At 38.4% G+C, this 18,015-nt stretch overlaps 1 protein-coding gene across 2 annotated transcripts in view; it reads right to left on the minus strand.

Moving 5' to 3' along the window:
- The window catches only part of CHN1 (chimerin 1), a 208,509-nt gene that overhangs the window by 156,734 nt on the left and 33,760 nt on the right, over window positions 1-18,015 (minus strand). For both annotated transcript variants that reach the window (XM_018064906.1, XM_018064912.1), the window contains one exon: window positions 1,185-1,223. In XM_018064906.1, coding sequence (XP_017920395.1) covers window positions 1,185-1,223 — 39 coding nt within the window. The remainder of the gene's footprint in view (window positions 1-1,184; window positions 1,224-18,015) is intronic.

Raw genomic sequence — 18,015 nt, forward strand, 5'->3', positions numbered from 1 at the left:
AAAGGGAATAAAGATAAATTGAAAACCAGAAAATGCAGAGAAAAATTTTAAATAGGCCTCCTGCCAATGAGATTGTATGACAAAATCTTTGTGAGGTAAAGAACATTAGTCATTTTTATTCTTTCTTTGAACTATACTCCCCAGAAACAAAAAGAAAGCAGCAGGGGTGGGGGAAAATATATCCATGGAAATATTTTTAGAGACTGTTCATTTTTGAACATTTTGGGCTTACTATAATTAGCCCAAAGTGGAAACCTATTAAACAATATATTGTTCTGGGAACACAAAACAAATAAGAATCTGAATTACTGCTCTTTCAGTCAGCAAATTTCAAAAACTTACAAATATCAAAATACAGAATAACTCAATATTTACAAAGATGCTAATAATCTACATTTAAAGTTTTTTAGATTGCTTATTCGACTCTATACAGCATACAGAAGTTTACAGTACTGGTTTCTAGAACAGCGCATTCACGGATTTTTAAAAAAACAACTCTTGTAATAACCTTATTTCCATTTTTAAAAAATCTCAAATAGCTTTTATTTGATGCAACAATATTCTCTAGGAAACAAGGAAGGGAAAATAAAGGACTAAGACTCATCAGAAAAAAACTGTACTCTAATGCAAAGTTTAAAGAACAGTATAGAATTCAAATGTCTGTCTCTTACATTTGGGAAGGCAATTCCTAAAAAAAAAAAAAAAAAACTTTTCTTTTGCCTCTTTTTACCCATTCTTTCTAGCAATTTAGCCTCTTGACTTATCATCATTTATTTATTCCTTTTTGATACAAAGAATCAGGATTAGAGAAAAGATTCCTTGAGTTCTCAGTTAGTTTCTCCTTGCATTAGTTTTACCAGCCATTGCCAGCAAGTGGTCTCGAGTTCCCTAATACGGAGTTCCATGTGAACTCGGGAATGAGATGCATTCCTAACATGCAAACCATGTACAGCCTTTGTGGAAATGTTCCTGTTTCCCCACAGTTTCTTTTCCTGTGCTAGTCACAAATCTTGTTGTAAATTAATATTTCAATAGTGGGCACAAAATTGAGTCAATCTTTGTATCTACTGAAGATTAGATTCTAAAATCTAAAAATATCTTAAAATAGTAAAAATATCTTAATATTTTTATGTTACTTATTAAGCACCATAACCCATCCAGTTTAAAATTATTTGTACACTTACAGTAAGATTTCCAAACAGGAGGTCTATATTCATCTGTATCTGAAAGAAAAAACAAATTAACGTTACTTAATATTTGTATTTTAAATGAGTTATTTTAACCATTAATTCATTTAATATATATTTGTTGAGGTCTATTTGTCCTAGGCATTGTGCTAGGCACTAAAGGGTATTTAAAGATTTTTAGTCTTGGTCCCCCCTTCCTTGGAATAAAACAGAAATGTTTGAAGAAAATTATAGTTATTTATTCAACTGCTTATCACTTGAGAACATCAAGCTTAACTTTTACTGTTTTATCATCACTGAGGTAATAGCCAATAATGTCTCTGGGCTTAACTTTCATTCCACTGAAAGATTCCTGAACTCATTGGAATTGTTCACTTTGGGAGGATGCCAGCGAAACTGGTTTTATTAACATTAGGAGAAAAGAACAGCAAGGTATGGACCTTAGTCCTCATACATCCTGGACAATCAAAACCAGGAAATGAGAAACACTTCAGTGAAGGTGAGTGTATCCAGGGAGCTACAAAGAACATGAGGTGAACATGTGCTCCCCAGGCCCATGCACCTCCCTCTGCTCCAATGCGGATCAGGAGAGTGAAGAGGCAGTGGAAAGTGACGGAAGGACAAGCACACGAGGGAGAAAGGAGAGGCGACAGCGCAGCCTGGCATTCTCAGCTGTAAAGCACAGCTGAGGAATCGTCTTGCCAGCACGAAGTCATGCCTGCAAGGCCGTGCAGCCAAACCAGCAGACAGCATTCTGGTGTTGGGAGGTGTGGCCAGACACATCACCTGGCTCTGCTGGAATCCAATATAAACCCGTTGAGGAATCTGATCCTAAAAATCATGGTCTCCAAGGAAACAAGGAAATTCACAGGAAGTCTACTGAGAAGGGTGAATCTTGCATACGTAGCTCATGCTAAAATTGTCACAGACTGAAAACATTCAGTCCCCAAATCCCAACCTTTGAAATGCAATCTTACACTTCATTTTTGATGTGTTATCATAAACCACCACTTCAATGCTTTGAATCAGAGGGCTACAGTAAGACTACCAATGATGGGCAAAAGGACATGAGAGGGAAATTCTACATCATGCAGTAATTACTTGGTACCAGGATAAGTTTTCATGTATGTTTTCTCAAAGAATGAATAAAAGATGACACGAATAAATGGATGAAGGAAGGCAGCAAATAGAACTGACTCTCGTTATTCACAGAAGTTGCATCTTACAGCATCATCAGACTCAGTGAATTAACCAACTGAACCACTGCTCTTGGGGAACCAAGTTAGGCTCCTGTGAACCTCTGGTCACAATATTTTCATCAGCCAATCAATATATAACTTTGCTTTCTGTGTATTTCTGTTTAAAGATACCTTATTAGTATATATTGTTGGTTCATCAACACTTAACTCACAGCCAACTAAACCTTAACTTATGCTTCAAAGAAGCTTATCTGACATGTATTTTCTCCATAAGACACATCATTGCCTTTTTGCACTTTGGAACACCAGACAGAATTTTGACACTAGGGGCCATTTTAAAAAATAAAATCACCAATAAAAAGCCATAAAAATACAAAAAAAAAAAGTGGCATTAACTAGGTCCTGATAAGAACATTTGTTTACAGTATGAGAGCTGAAACACAGAAGGCAGAGCTGCCTTGCTCAGCCTCAGCTGGGAATATACAGGTCAGGCAACTCAATTTGCCACTCTAAAATAAAAAAAAAAATTGCCACTCTATAAATGTTGGCAAATTACCATGTAAGTGTCACAAGTATTTATTTTAAAAGGGTTACAAATAAATGTTAGCAAGTAAGCAAATTTGCAAATACAGAATCAAGAATAAGGAGAATCATCTGTATATGAATGAGTAGTTATTTAGGAAAACTACCATCTCAGGTAAACTCACCTAGCAATGATATAACATTAGGATGAAATATGACCTTAGCACAGTAATATATAGATATATACATATTTACCTAGCTAGGGGGTGGGGGTGAGCATGTGGGTGTGTATGTTTGGAAGGTCAATTATACTGATGTTTGTATTAAAAAATAAATTATAATTAACTGAATTATATTTTTTATACGAGGACAAATTTGCCTCTAAGCATTCAAGTCATTTAATGATTTCACCGATGCCATATGGATCCTGTTAAATTGCCATTCAATCCTAAGCCAGTTTTGGGTTTAATAGGAGAGTGGATGTTCACTCTCCTAGCATTTGGCCTAAAATATTCATGTGTGTGTCTCAGCCTTCTCACCAGCATCCAAACAGCATAAACTGCAGTGATGAGGCACCTCCCGACTCACCGGTGGAAGACAGCACATGTAGCCAGGAAGAAAAGAAAAAAGGCACTCAACAAGGCTGAGGCCCAGAGTAGTAAAGAATTTAACCTTGCGCCTAAGAAGAGGTTTAACTTTCACCTTCAGCTTGTAGAAGTAATTTTATTTGCCTGGGATCCTTGGGCTAGGCAGAGAGTAACAACGTGACTTAGGGTGGGGTTTTAGGTCACAGTGTCAGTCAACTTGGAGACCAAGTCCCACCCTGTGCGTTGGCCATCATCATAAAGCCTTCATTAAAAACTCTGAACTCAAGGACTGAGAGAGTGTCCTTGGTTGGAAATCCTCCATGTATCTCATCATACATCAGTGCTGGAAGACAATGCATCCTGACTCCACAGCGGACAAGAGACGCTTGCACTCAGTCCTTCTCCTGGACCCTGACTTAGGTGCTTCTTCCTCTGGTGGATTATAATCTGTATCTTTTCCCCATAATAAATCATGACCCTCAGTATAACAGTGTTCAGTGAGTCCTGTGAGTCCTTCTGGAGAATTATTAAACCCAAAGGTGATTTGAGGGAACCACCTCCCACTTGCAATTGGGGTCAGAAGTGAGAGAAGTGTTTGGGACTGTGCCCTCTTACTTTGTAGTTGGCCCTAACTCCTTGCAAACCCTGTACAAGGTTGTGCGCATGAGCAGGCAACCCTGGAGATTATTTCCACTTTGGAGATGGTGAGAGAAAAAGAGGCTAATAGTCAAAGTTCTGTCTCTGGGGGACTGTTTACCTGGTCCTAGATAAGATTTCTGGAGGGGAATATCAACCTTAGCTTGCTGTGTGACTTTAGGAAACTTACTACCTCTTTTTTCTTTAGGTATAGAGTAATAATATCATCTAAAATGGGAATAGTAATAACACAGGTTTGTTGGAGGATGAAATTAGGTATCATACATTAAGCATCTTACACTCAGGAGAACTTTAGTAAATGAGAATCCTCTCCAGCCTTCACCAAAAGTGAAGTTAAAAACATGATGATGTTACCATATTTGCCTCAGGGCATTGTCAATGATTTCACCTATGCATTCTTATTATTTTGATCTTGCCTGTACACCTACTGTATTATAGAAGACATTATTCAAGATGCTACAGATCACAGTTTTGTGGCCAAGCGAAATGAGTATTTGGCAAATAACCAAGAAATACTGGGATTTAAGTTTGTGTTTCCTTTAATGCTAAAAGAAGTCTAATCATTAGCGACACTTAGAAACAGAATGTGGGTTTTGAAAGTCTTTTCCGTATAAGCAAGGTGAAAAAGACAGCCTTCAGAGTGGGAGAAAGTAATAGAGAACAAAACTGACAAAGAATTAATCTCAAAAATATACAAACAGCTCATGCAGCTCAATACCAGACAAATAAATGACCCAATCAAAAAATGGGCCAAAGAACTAAATAGACATTTCTCCAAAGAAGACATACAGATGGCTAACAAACACATGAAAATACGCTCAACATCACTCATTATCAGAGAAATGCAAATCAAAACCACAATGAGGTACCATCTCACACCGGTTACAATGGCTGCTATCAAAAAGTCTGCAAACAATAAATGCTGGAAAGGGTGTGGAGAAAAGGGAACCCTCTTACACTGTTGGTGGGAATGCAAACTAGTACAGCCACTTTAGAGAACAGTGTGGAGAGTCCTTAAAAAACTGGAAATAGAACTGCCTTATGACCCAGCAATCCCACTGCTGGGCATATACACCGAGGAAACCAGAACTAAAAGAGATACATGTACCCCAATGTTCATCACAGCACTGTTTATAATAGCCAGGACATGGAAGCAACCTAGATGTCCATCAGCAGACGAATGGATAAGAAAGCTGTGGTACATATACACAATGGAGTATTACTCAGCCATTAAAAAGAATACATTTGAATCAGTTCTAATGAGGTGGATGAAACTGGAGCCTATTATATAGAGTGAAGTAAGCCATAAACAAAAACACCAATACAGTATACTAACACATACGTATGGAATTTAGAAAGATGGTAATGATAACCCTGTATGTGAGACAGCAAAAGAGACACAGATGTGTAGAACAGACTTTTGGACTCTGGGAGAGGGAGAGGATGGGATGATTTGAGAGAATAGCACTGAAACATGTATATTACCATACGTGAAATAGATTGCCAGTCCAAGTTTGATGCATGAAACAGGGCACTCAAAGCCGATGCACTGGGCCCCCCCAGAGGGATGGGGTGGGGAGGGCGGGGGGAGGGGGGTTCGGGAGAAGGGACACATGTGCACCCGTGGCAGATTCATGTCAATGTATGGCAAAACCCACCACAATATTGTAATTAGCCTCCAATTAAAACAAATAAATTAATTTTATTTAAAAAAGTCTTTTCCTAGCAATCTTTTTTTCCAGTGGAAGTGTAAACTGGTGCAAGATTTCTACAGAACAACTGGCAACTGATATCACGTATCATGAGGCTTTAAAAGTGTGTGACAAGCATCCGTAAGGCAGAGTAAATGAGATGCTCTTTGAAAAAGAATACTTAAAAATTATGACAGTCTTTCTTATGTCTAGGGGTGGAGATACTAGTTCACCGTGGTATGGACCATTTTGTTGAACAAGCAAAGCAAAGGGTAGGTACCACCATCCTCAGGATTCAGGGGAAAGGGGCTCATTGGGAGGGGAAAGCTGCATGGTTTAGAAAAACATACCTTAGACTCTTAACAAATTAATTGCTAGAGTTGCTGAGACCAATTTTCTAGCATCCTAAATCCTTCTGGAAGGGAAGAAACATTACTCTCATCTTTGATTCCTCAGATTCAAATTTAAGAAGTTCTGTCATAGAAGAAGCTTAGAGCCCAAACCAAGTTCTAATGATAGGAAAAGGCAGAAACTCTTCTGAAAGAAAAATGACTTTGAAAATGAATTAATTGAAACTGGTGATCTAGAGTCACAAAATGGGCTTACAAGTTTATTCAGAACAGATACTGGCCCAGCATGAGGCCAAGGCCAGAAGTGTCTCTGACCTCAGCCTCCTTGACACATGGAACATTCAATGTAGGGAGTCTGAACAAATAAACTGCAATCTTGACCTCCAGTCGGGTTCACTAATTTGTGACTCGGGCCAAATCTGACTAAAATGGATATCCTAGTAGCAGTCAGACAAGCAACTATCTACCAAAGGCTGGACTTTAACACTGACAGAAGGTGATAAAGAGAAGAAAGGTAAACAGTGTATAATTATACTTACTGAACTTCTCTTCTGGGTATTTGTAAGAGAACAGGACTACTTTGGGACTGAGTAAGCCTCATGAAGTTCAAACCTGGGGGAGGAGACTGCCTAAAGAGAAAGACACTAAACTTCCTGCTAACTGAGGAAATGAGGAAAAAATACGGGAGTATATGTGTTCCTTCTGCACACTTTTGACCCAGCAGTTCTATTTCTAGGAACTTCTAATAAAATAATTATGTATGTTAGGCAAATATTAATACAGAGGAATATCACTGAAATATTTCTTTTAAAACTAAAGAAACTGGATTCAACCTAAATGCTTAACAATTAGAGACTGATGAAATCAATGATGATAGATTATAGTTTGAAGATACTTTGACTACATCAAGATTTCACCTTTAATCAGTTAGAAAGTCTGACAGATATTTTAAATATTTTTAATCTTTTAAACCAGTGGCTCTCAGACTTTTTGATTTCAGAAATGTGGATTCTAGGGAGCTTTCAATTTCTATAGATATTAACCATATTAGTAGAAGTTAAAACAAATTTTAATAGCATATATTTGGCAATTTATTAAAAATAATAAATTGGTTATATCCTAAACATTTTCATGAAAAAACTTTAGTTTTCAAAACAAAACTTTGTTTTACATTTTGCACATCTCTCTACTATCTGGTATAAGTGAAGACAGCTGGTTTCTCCTATCTGCTTCTGTATTCAATCTGTTGTGGCATCACATGCCATGTACAGCTGGAACATCCAACTAGCCACTTGTGAGAGAGGAGAATGAAATAGGCAAATAATCCATTATTACTATTATTTAAAATAGTTTTGACCTTGTGAAAACTCTGAAAAAACTTGGAGATTTGTAGGAACCCCTAGAACATGCTTTGAGAACAACTATTTCAAACGATGATTTCCTTGGCATATTTAGGACATGGGGTAAGGTAGGATAAGATACATTTTATCTAATAGAAGAAATATAAAAGTTAACTAAGACAGGAAGAGAGAGGAAATCATTAATTCCTTTAACAGATCAAAGTCCTTTCAGTTTATTCAAAGGAAGTTATCAAAAGCTTTCAGCTACAGGTCTCAAGGGCTCCCATCACCTCCTTCTTATTGTCAGAAAATCCACTCAGACCAAGCATTTAAACAGGACAGACTTCATCTCTAGAGCCTGACTGAGAATGACAGCCAGACAACCTATGACTCAGTGACAGCTAATTTTAAAACCACCTTAACAAATTCAGGGACAGCTGCTTAAAATAATCTTAGCATGGTATAGATGAGAGCTTAGATTAAGTACATACCCACAAAATTCATTTTTCCCACTGCCTTTAAGTGTCAGTAATACTTTTCATTCACTACACAAAAGACAATTGTATATAAATATAAAATTATTGATTTTTGTTAAAATGTTAAAATAATTATAAAGTTTATGGCAGAAATGTTAAAATAATCAGAAAGTTTAATTCATTCAGTAAATACATATTACAGAGCTTCTATGAGTAAGAATGTCAGTAGCAGGGTAGGTCCAGATGTAGTTTATGCCTTAAAGGCAATAAGAAAAACAGGATGGATATGATTAGTTACTAACAAAGTAATATAATAACAGTAATACATAATACTCTTATACATAAGTACAGTTTTATAAACCATCACCTTGTCAAAATGCTTGACAAGACTAGGCTCCAGTAAGTATTTGCTGACCTGATGAAAGAATGAAGAAGAAGGAATCACTTTTGGCCGGAGCGTCAAGAAAGACAAACCAGAGATGACATCATTTGACAATGGCGCTGACAGAATATTTTTAAAATATAGGGACCAAGGGAAGGAGACTGGAAATGAAAGAGCGTAACATTCTAAACAGAGGGAACACGGTGAATAGGGCACAGAAGCAAGCCAGTTCAGATAGTTTTTGAGAAACTGCAAAAATGCAGGGTGGCTAAAATAAAAGACACACTGAGAAAAGCTTGAGAAAGGCGCTGGAGGGAAGCTGCGCTGTGTGGTCCAGGAGAGCATCCGTAAGTGATGACCGCGTGTTTTCCTCTGCTTTGTGTATCAAATACTCAGATGTCCGAGAGGAACACCAAGGAATACCATTTATCGAGTCACAAGGTTAAATGTGCTTATAAATACCCTAATGTTCTGAATTTTTAGATTAACTTAGAACAATGTACAACTGAATTAAATATTTATACTCTCTCCAATTAGATCCTATTTAGGTCTCATACATCTACGATGTCACTGAAGATGACTGACCTTTGAAAATGTAAAAAAATTATTTAATCTATTACACAGTTTTGTGAATCATTATATAATAGTTATGTCTTATGAATTCTTTGGCTTAGAATAATATTCCACTGATGAAGTTTAAACCTGCTTAACTTTATATTTTAAAATATTAATAGTTCATTCTATAGAACTACAAATTTAAGCTGTTTACTGTTTTAGGCTCAAAGCAAAAAGGCTTTTACAACTTTTTAATAATACGATGAATTTTCTCAACAAAGACGATGTTGCATTTTAAATGAAGTTTAGACTAATGACATATTCACACTCAAAAACTATATGATCAATGTTTTAAAGCATGTTTCAGATTGCCTTTGGTTTGAAAATTAACAATGTAGAATTCTATTTGAAGAAAGATGACACTTACGGATGAGAAAAAGAGCCATTTTTCCCTTGAAATGAAGACTCAACTTTCAACCTACTGGCAAGAGATTTCCTATCCTGTTTTCATCAGAAAATACAATGCATTAATGACTAATCCACACCTGTTGTGTACCAAATTTTGGCATACCAAAATAGTGAGATGCTTTGACCATAAAACTAATAAAGTGATCTTCTAAAAGAACAAGGGCATAAAATTACTACAGTTAATATTTGCAAGAGTCATAAGGAAAACTAAACTCTAAAAGAAACATATTTCTTGGAAAACAAAATTTCACAGCAAAAATTTAAAAGCTTATGATAACATTCAACATTCACAATTCTAAGGAGAAAGCTAATAAAAAAGAGCTCTGCTAGGTTTCTAGGTAACTCATACCAACTAAATGTCTTTCCTAGAAGATGCTTCAAAACACAATGAGTAAGCATTTTAACTAAAACAATTAATATTCACGCTGCAAAGTCATGGCCAAATCAGGTCAGTTAAATTCACCCTCAGAAGAAACAAAGTCCTTTAAAACTGCTCCAAGTTGAAAAGTGATGTGTCATGATAAAATTCTGACAGAAATAAACTATTTTAAAACCAAAGATAATTGTTTTTAATTCTTCAGAGAATAATGACCCAGAACTGTTAGTACATGAGAAAGAAAGGAAAAAAAACAACAACCACCACCACCACCTCTTAGACTGTGCAACTAGAGTAGTGATATCTAGCTTCATCAAAGATCTCCAAACACAAATACTCAAGTGCAGCGCTCAACTCTTCAACCACGGACCCACAGCTTGGGCCAACAAAACCTCCCACATTAAATGTGAGCCAAACTTGGAAATCTCTTTTGAAAACTCAAGCCTGGCCTTTAATTAAAGATCTAAGCAATGTTTCCTCTAACCAACTTGGCAGACCTAGCAAACAAACTACACAAACAAAGCCTTCTGCTTACTCCAATCTTTTCACTATACAGCATTCTTGGAACAAAAAATCTATACACAGGAACTAGGTCATTCAGCTCAATTCAAAGGTAATAAGGGCTGTCATTTTCCAACCTACTATTTCTCCTTCTAGACAAGGCATCTCTCTCTGAAGTTTTCTCTTTAAAAGGTTTGGTCATTTCTCATCATGTTAACCTAACATATTGGCATATTAACAGAAAGTCCTCAGGCTCACTCAACACAAGGTTTCTAAAAAGAACTTTAAGAAGAGACTTAACTCCTATCTAGCTCTCAAGGTGCCCAAATAGCTCCCATTTGGATTTTGTTAGATAAGTAAAAAAATTGACCTTTACTAACATGATATAGTTCCTAAAACCCTCTACCACAAAATGCAGAATACACAAAACTCAACGAATGTGACAGAGTATACGTGATTACTCTGCATCCCACATATCTAAAATTAAACTGCAATAAATCGTTCAAGAAATCCTTGTAATTCTACATCTGTAAGAGAGTATATACCATATGAAATATACATTTTACCAAACACACAAAGAACCTGGAGAACACTTTTTCCAAATTCAACAACTTAAGACTTTTAACCACCATGAGCACTTGAAATCCCAGATATTAAAAATATAACCATGAAAACTCTTCACAGAATTTTTATTTTTATAAATACAAGATCTAGAAAACACTTTTAGTGGAGATCTTAGTTATCTAAGAAGTATAACTCAGTTGTCTCAAATGCCCTCAATTCCTTCAATACCCTCGTTCTTTTCTTAATGGAAAAGTTGCAAACAACATTTCTTCTTGCTATTCATACTTTGAGACAAATCATTCCTGACCCAAAGGTCAGGATTTCCCACTGCTTTAAATATACAGTTTTGTAGCAATATCTCACTAGGATCCTTGCCCTTGGGAAAGGAATCTATCACCATATTCTTAGCCTTAGAATGTGCATTATTTTTTAACACAGATTCACAGAACAGATTCCACAATGCCAGCAAGCAATCTTTCAAAGTCTTGCCTTACATTAATTACTGTTTAGTTTTATCAAGAGGACACTCAGAAAACAGGATACATTAACCCTTAAATTTAACTCTATGGGGGAAAGACAGGTAATGTTTATTATCGATATTTTTATATCATAGATAAGTAAGGTGGGAAAAGGTCACTTCCTCCCTCATCTTATCACTGATAATTTCCAAATATGCTTCTTTTAAACCGGACTTCTCTGGGAAAACCAAAGTCTATCGCTATCTCTCTTTCTCAAACACATACACAAAACGGATTCTGAAGAATACAGAAAAGTTTGCTTGAGATCACAGGATGTGGAGCCAAATGTGGGAAAAGGCAGTTCACAGCTGTAGGAAGAAAACAGAGTCAGATGTGGAAGTAATCATGTGTAAGCTACAAATGAGCATAGTTGGATAATTTTAAGCACATGCTTAGATGTCCCAAGGTATAATAAAACGCTCAGCATGTTTTAATCAACAGTGCTTTGACTGTGCACATGCCAAGATGCAAAAACTCTTTGGAAACAAGAACTTGTGCTTCAAATTGATAGGTTATCTATGCTTCTCCCTTTGAGAGCAGAACCCAGGACATGAAAGATCTGGGGCTGTGGTCTCTCTTGCCAACAGCTGCAGCCAGCAAGCCCCAAAATGAACATGTACTGGATTTCTTTGTCTCAAAGAAGCTCCTCCTGTGTGGGGACATGAGGAGCAACTAACTGGAAGTACCACAGGAACAAAGATCCACCTTTCTCAATTCCCAAAATCTGAATTCTTTGAAGAGTGAAAATATTTTTATAACTCATTTGGTTGCAAACTCTAATCCAACCTGAACCTAAGAGTGTTTTAATAGCTCTTTATAACTCATTTGATGGCAAAGCCTCACCTGAACGGATGTGAGAATCTTTAGTCCTTACTTACTAGATGGAGTGTGACTCCACTTGTTTCACTGAAGAAATACTACTGTGTGATTAGAGACTGGTGGCTCAGACAGTACTAGGGTGTTATGTATGTATGTAAAAATATAAAATGTATTACCTTTCTAAAATCGGAAAAATTCTGAATTCTAACATACATTTGCTACCAAGAGCTTTGGATAAAGGAATCCAAATCCATTATTAACATCACAGCTAATCATGTTACAACGTGAAGTCAGAATTCGATACTCTCCTGCTGGATTCTCTCCAATGGTTTTCTGTCTTCACAACAGTCTACGACAGCAGTCCCCAACCATGTGGGCACCAGGCACTGGTTTCATGGAAGACAATTTTCCCATGGACTAGGGATGATGGGGATGGTTCAAGCGCATTACATTTACTGTGCACTTCATTTCTATTATTATTACACCAGATCCACCTCAGGTCATCAGCATTAGATCTCAGGTTGGGGACCCCTGGTCTACAAAACTGCTATGCAAAGAAGACTACACCACTGCCATCACCTGGTAAGCCACTAAAAATGCAGAACTGCAGGACCCAACTCTCATCTCTGAATCCGAATCTGCAGTTTCACAAGATCCCCAGGTGATGTGCATGCACCTGAATGCCCAGAAGCACTCACCTCTAGGACCCGAGCTGATCTGTCCTCCTTATTTTATGGAGTTCATTTCCTGCTTCTCTCCCCCCTCACCCACGCGTGGACAGTCTCTCTGGTTTCCTTGCCATTCATCAAACACACAAGGAAACTCCCACCTAGCTATTCGCTGGAACTGGAATGCGCTCCCCCAAAGAATCTCTGTTGACTTGCTCCTTTACCTGCTTCAGTTCTTTCCTCAAAAGTCACCCTCTAAGTGATGCCTTCCCTGTCACCCTAACTAAAATGCTCAAATCCCCCTGACAATTTATATTCTCTTCTGTTTTCATTGATTGTCATCGTATTCTTTCTCTTTCAGTTCAGTTCAGTTCAGTCGCTCAGTCGTGTCCGACTCTTTGCGACCCCATGAATCGCAGCACGCCAGGCCTCCCTGTCCATCACCAACTCCCGGACTTCACTCAGACTCACGTCCATCGCATCACTGATGCCATCCAGCCGTCTCATCCTCTGTCGTCCCCTTCTCCTCCTGCCCCCAATCCCGCCCAGCATCAGAGCCTTTTCCAATGAGTCAACTCTTTGCATGAGGTGGCCAAAGTACTGGAGTTTCAGCGTTTGCATCATTCCTTCCAAAGAACACACAGGACTGATCTCCTTCAGAATGGACTGGTTGGATGTCCTTGCTGTCCAAGGGTCTCTCAAGAGTCTTCTCCAACACCACAGTTCAAAATCATCAATTCTTCAGCGCTCAGCCTTCTTCACAGTGCAACTCTCGCATCCATACATGACTCCTGGAAAAACCAATAGCCTTGACTAGATGGACCTTTGTTGGCAAAGTAATGTCTCTGCTTTTCAATATGCTATCTAGGTCGGTCATAACTTTCCTTTCAAGGAGTGAGCGTCTTTTAATTTCATGGCTGCAGTCACCATCTGCAGTGATTTTGGAGCCCCTCAAAATAAAATCTGACGCTGTTTCCACTGTTTCCCCATCTATTTCCCATGAAGTGATGGGACCAGATGCCATGATCTTCATTTTCTGAATGTTGAGCTTTAAGCCAACTTTTTCACTCTCCTCTTTCACTTTCATCAAGAGGCTTTTTAGCTCCTCTTCACTTTCTGCCATAAGGGTGTTATCATCTGCATATCTGAGGTTATTGATATTTCTCCAGGCAATCTTGATTTCAGCTTGTGCTTCTTCCAGTCCAGCATTTCTCATGATGTACTCTGCACATAAGTTAAATAAGCAGAGTGACAATATACAACCTTGACATACTCCTTTTTCCTATTTGGAACCAGTCTGTTGTTCCATGTCCACTTCTAACTGTTGCTTCCTGACCTGCATATAGGTTCCTCAAGAGGCAGGTCAGGTGATCTGGTATCCCCCCTCTTTCAGAATTTTCCACAGTTTATTGTAAACCACACAGTCAAAGGCTTTGGCATAGTCAATAAAGCAGAAATAGATGTTTTTCTGGAACTCTCTTGCTTTTTCCATGATCCAGTGGACGTTGGCAATTTGATCTCTGGTTCCTCTGCCTTTTCTAAAACCAGCTGGAACATCTGGAAGTTCACGGTTCACGTATTGCTGAAGCCTGGCTTGGAGAATTTTGAGCATTACTTTACTAGCATATTAAGATAAATACAATTGTGCAATAGTTTGAGCATTCTTTGGCATTGCCTTTCTTTGGGATTGGAATGAAAATGGACCTTTTCCAGTCCTGTGGCCACTGCTGAGTTTTCCAAATCCATATCAATACCTAAAACAGTAACATTTTGCCAAATTGTGTTGGTTTTTGTCTCTTTCCACTGGAATGTAAACTTCGAGAAGGCAGGGATTCTTTTGCCTGTTTTTCACACTGTTTTATCCTTAATACCTAGAACAGCAATTCCTGGTGTGGTCTGTAGACCTCTGTGGATCACCGAGGCTCTTTTAGGGGGTACAGAAGGTCAAGACTATTTTCATAATTACACCAAGAAACGTGCCTTTTTCACTGCGCTGACGTGTACGCTGGTAGTGCCAAAGCTCTGGTGGGTAGAAGGGCTGGTGTTTCAGCACAGAATAATGCAGGGCCACCAAACTACATCACGGTCTTTAAAAAGAATTCAGTTTCACTTGGGAATGTCCCCGAACACTTGCTTCCTCAATCTTGACCCCTGTGTACATGCTTTTGTGAGGAAACGGGAAGTACGCATAGGGTATACCTGCTGCTCCCTGCAGTGTGACGCTGTCTTGAGGAAAAGTACACGTGAGATCATACAAGTTGTGAGCTGGACTAGCTGTAATTTTCACAGACACCATTCCACTGGAAAGAATGACTAACAAACTATTCAGACTTGGGCATTAGTCGTCTACTTCTTCAAAATGAACAACGTGAGCTTGTCACTTTGAGGAAAGTAACACACAAGAGTCATAAAAATCCAAGCCTTCAAATGAAAATGACAGTTTGGGGAAATTGGAGTTAATATTTAAAGACTTCTGTGCTGAGATCAAGGGATATTAAAGACTGTGATTTGTTAATACATTGTACAATGAAATCAAGCATGTATCTGCTGATACTTTTTTAAATTGTTTGTCTTTGTCTGGAGACAAACAGAGATCATTCTGTCGTTTTTGAGACTGCATCCAAGTACTGCATTTCGGACTCTTTTGTTGACCATGATGGCTACTCCATTTCTTATAAGGGATTCCTGCCCGCAGTAGTAGATATAATGGTCATCTGAGTTAAATTCACCCATTCCACTCCATTTTAGTTCGATGATTCCTAAAATGTCGATGTTCACTCTTGCCATCTCCTGTTTGACCACTTCCAATTTGCCTTGATTCATGGACCTGACATTCCAGGTTCCTATGCAATATTGCTCTTTACAGCATCGGATCTTGCTTCTATCACCAGTCACATCCACAGCTGGGTATTGTTTTTGCTTTGACTCCATCCCTTCATTCTTTCTGGAGTTACTTCTCTACTGATTTCCAGTAGCATATTGGGCACCTAATGACCTGGGAAGTTCCTCTTTCAGTATCCTATCATTTTGCCTTTTCATACTGTTCATGGGGTTCTCAAGGCAAGAATACTGAAGTGGCTTGTCATTCCCTTCAATATCACAGTTATCCAAGTCTATGCCCCAACCAGTAACGCTGAAGAAACTTAAGTTGAACGGTTTTATGAAGACCTACAAGACCTTTTAGAATGAACACCCAAAAAATATGTCCTCTTCATTACAGGGGACTGGAATGCAAAAGTAGGAAGTCAAGAAACACCTGGAGTAACAGACAAATTTGGCCTTGGAATGCGGAATGAAGCAGGGCAAAGACTAACACAATTTTGCCAAGAAAATGCACTGGTCATAGCAAACACCCTCTTCCAACAACACAAGAGAAGACTCTACACATGGACATCACCAGATGGTCAACACCGAATCAGACTGATTATATTCTTTGCAGCCAAAGATGGAGAAGCTCTATAACAGTCAACAAAAACAAGACCAGGAGCTGACTGTGGCTCAGATCATGAACTCCTTATTACCAAATTCAGACTGAAATTGAAGAAAGTAGGGAAAACCGCTAGACCATTCAGGTATGACCTAAATCAAATCCCTTATGATTATACAGTGGAAGTGAGAAATAGACTTAAGGGCCAAGATCTGATAGATAGAGTGCCTGATGAACTATGGAATGAGGTTCGTGACATTGTACAGGAGACAGGGATCAAGACCATCCCCATGGAAAAGAAATGCAAAAAAGCAAAATGGCTGTCTGGGGAGGCCTTACAAATAGCTGTGAAAAGAAGAGAGGCGAAAAGCAAAGGAGAAAAGGAAAGATATAAGCATCTGAATGCAGAGTTCCAAAGAATAGCAAGGAGAGATAAGAAAGCCTTCTTCAGCGATCAATTCAAAGAAATAGAGGAAAACAACAGAATGGGAAAGACTAGAGATCTCTTTAAGGAAATCAGAGATTCCAAGGGAACATTTCATGCAAAGATGGGCTCGATAAGGGACAGAAATGGTATGGACCTAACAGAAGCAGAAGATATTAAGAAGAGGTGGCAAGAATACATGGAAGAACTGTACAAAAAAGATCTTCACAGCCCAGATAATCATGATGATGTGATCACTAATCTAGAGCCAGACATCTTGGAATGTGAAGTTAAGTGGGCCTTAGAAAGCATCACTAGGAACAAAGCTAGTGGAGGTGATGGAATTTCAGTTGAGCTCTTTCAAATCCTGAAAGATGATGCTGTGAAAGTGCTGCACTCAATATGCCAGCAAATTTGGAAAACTCAGCAGTGGCCACAGGACTGAAAAAGGTCAGTTTTCATTCCAATTCCAAAGAAAGGCAATACCAAAGAATGCTCAAACTACTGCACAATTGCACTCATCTCACATGCTAGTAAAGTAATGCTCAAAATTCTCCAAACCAGGCTTCAGCAATACGTGAACCATGAACTTCCTGATGTTCAAGCTGGTTTTAGAAAAGGCAGAGGAACCAGAGATCAAATTGCCAACATCCACTGGATCATGGAAAAAGCAAGAGAGTTCCAGAAAAACATCTATTTCTGCTTTATTGACTATGCCAAAGCCTTTGACTGTGTGGATCACAACAAACTGTGGAAAATTCTGAAAGAGATGGGAATACCAGACCACCTGACCTGCCTCTTGAGAAATCTGTATGCAGGCCAGGAAGCAACAGTTAGAAGTGGACATGGAACAACAGACTGGTTCCAAATAGGAAAAGGAGTACGTCAAGGCTGTATATTGTCACCCTGCTTATTTAACTTATATGCAGAGTACATCATGAGAAACGCTGGACTGGAAGAAACACAAGCTGGAATCAAGATTGCCAGGAGAAATATCAATAACCTCAGATGTGCAGATGACACCACCCTTATGGCAGAAAGTGAAGAGGAGCTAAAAAGCCTCTTGATGAAAGTGAAAGAGGAGAGTGAAAAAGTTGGCTTAAAGCTCAACATTCAGAAAACAAAGATCATGGCATCTGGTCCCATCACTTCATGGGAAATAGATGGGGGGAAACAGTGGAAACAGTGCCAGACTTTATCTTTTTGGGCTCCAAAATCACTGCAGATGGTGAGTGCAGCCATGAAATTAAAAGACACTTACTCCTTGAAAGGAAAGTTATGACCAACCTAGATAGTATATTCAA

This window comes from Capra hircus, chromosome 2 (genome assembly GCF_001704415.2).
Source record: "Capra hircus breed San Clemente chromosome 2, ASM170441v1, whole genome shotgun sequence".
In the NCBI taxonomy this organism is placed as follows: Eukaryota; Metazoa; Chordata; class Mammalia; order Artiodactyla; family Bovidae; genus Capra; species Capra hircus.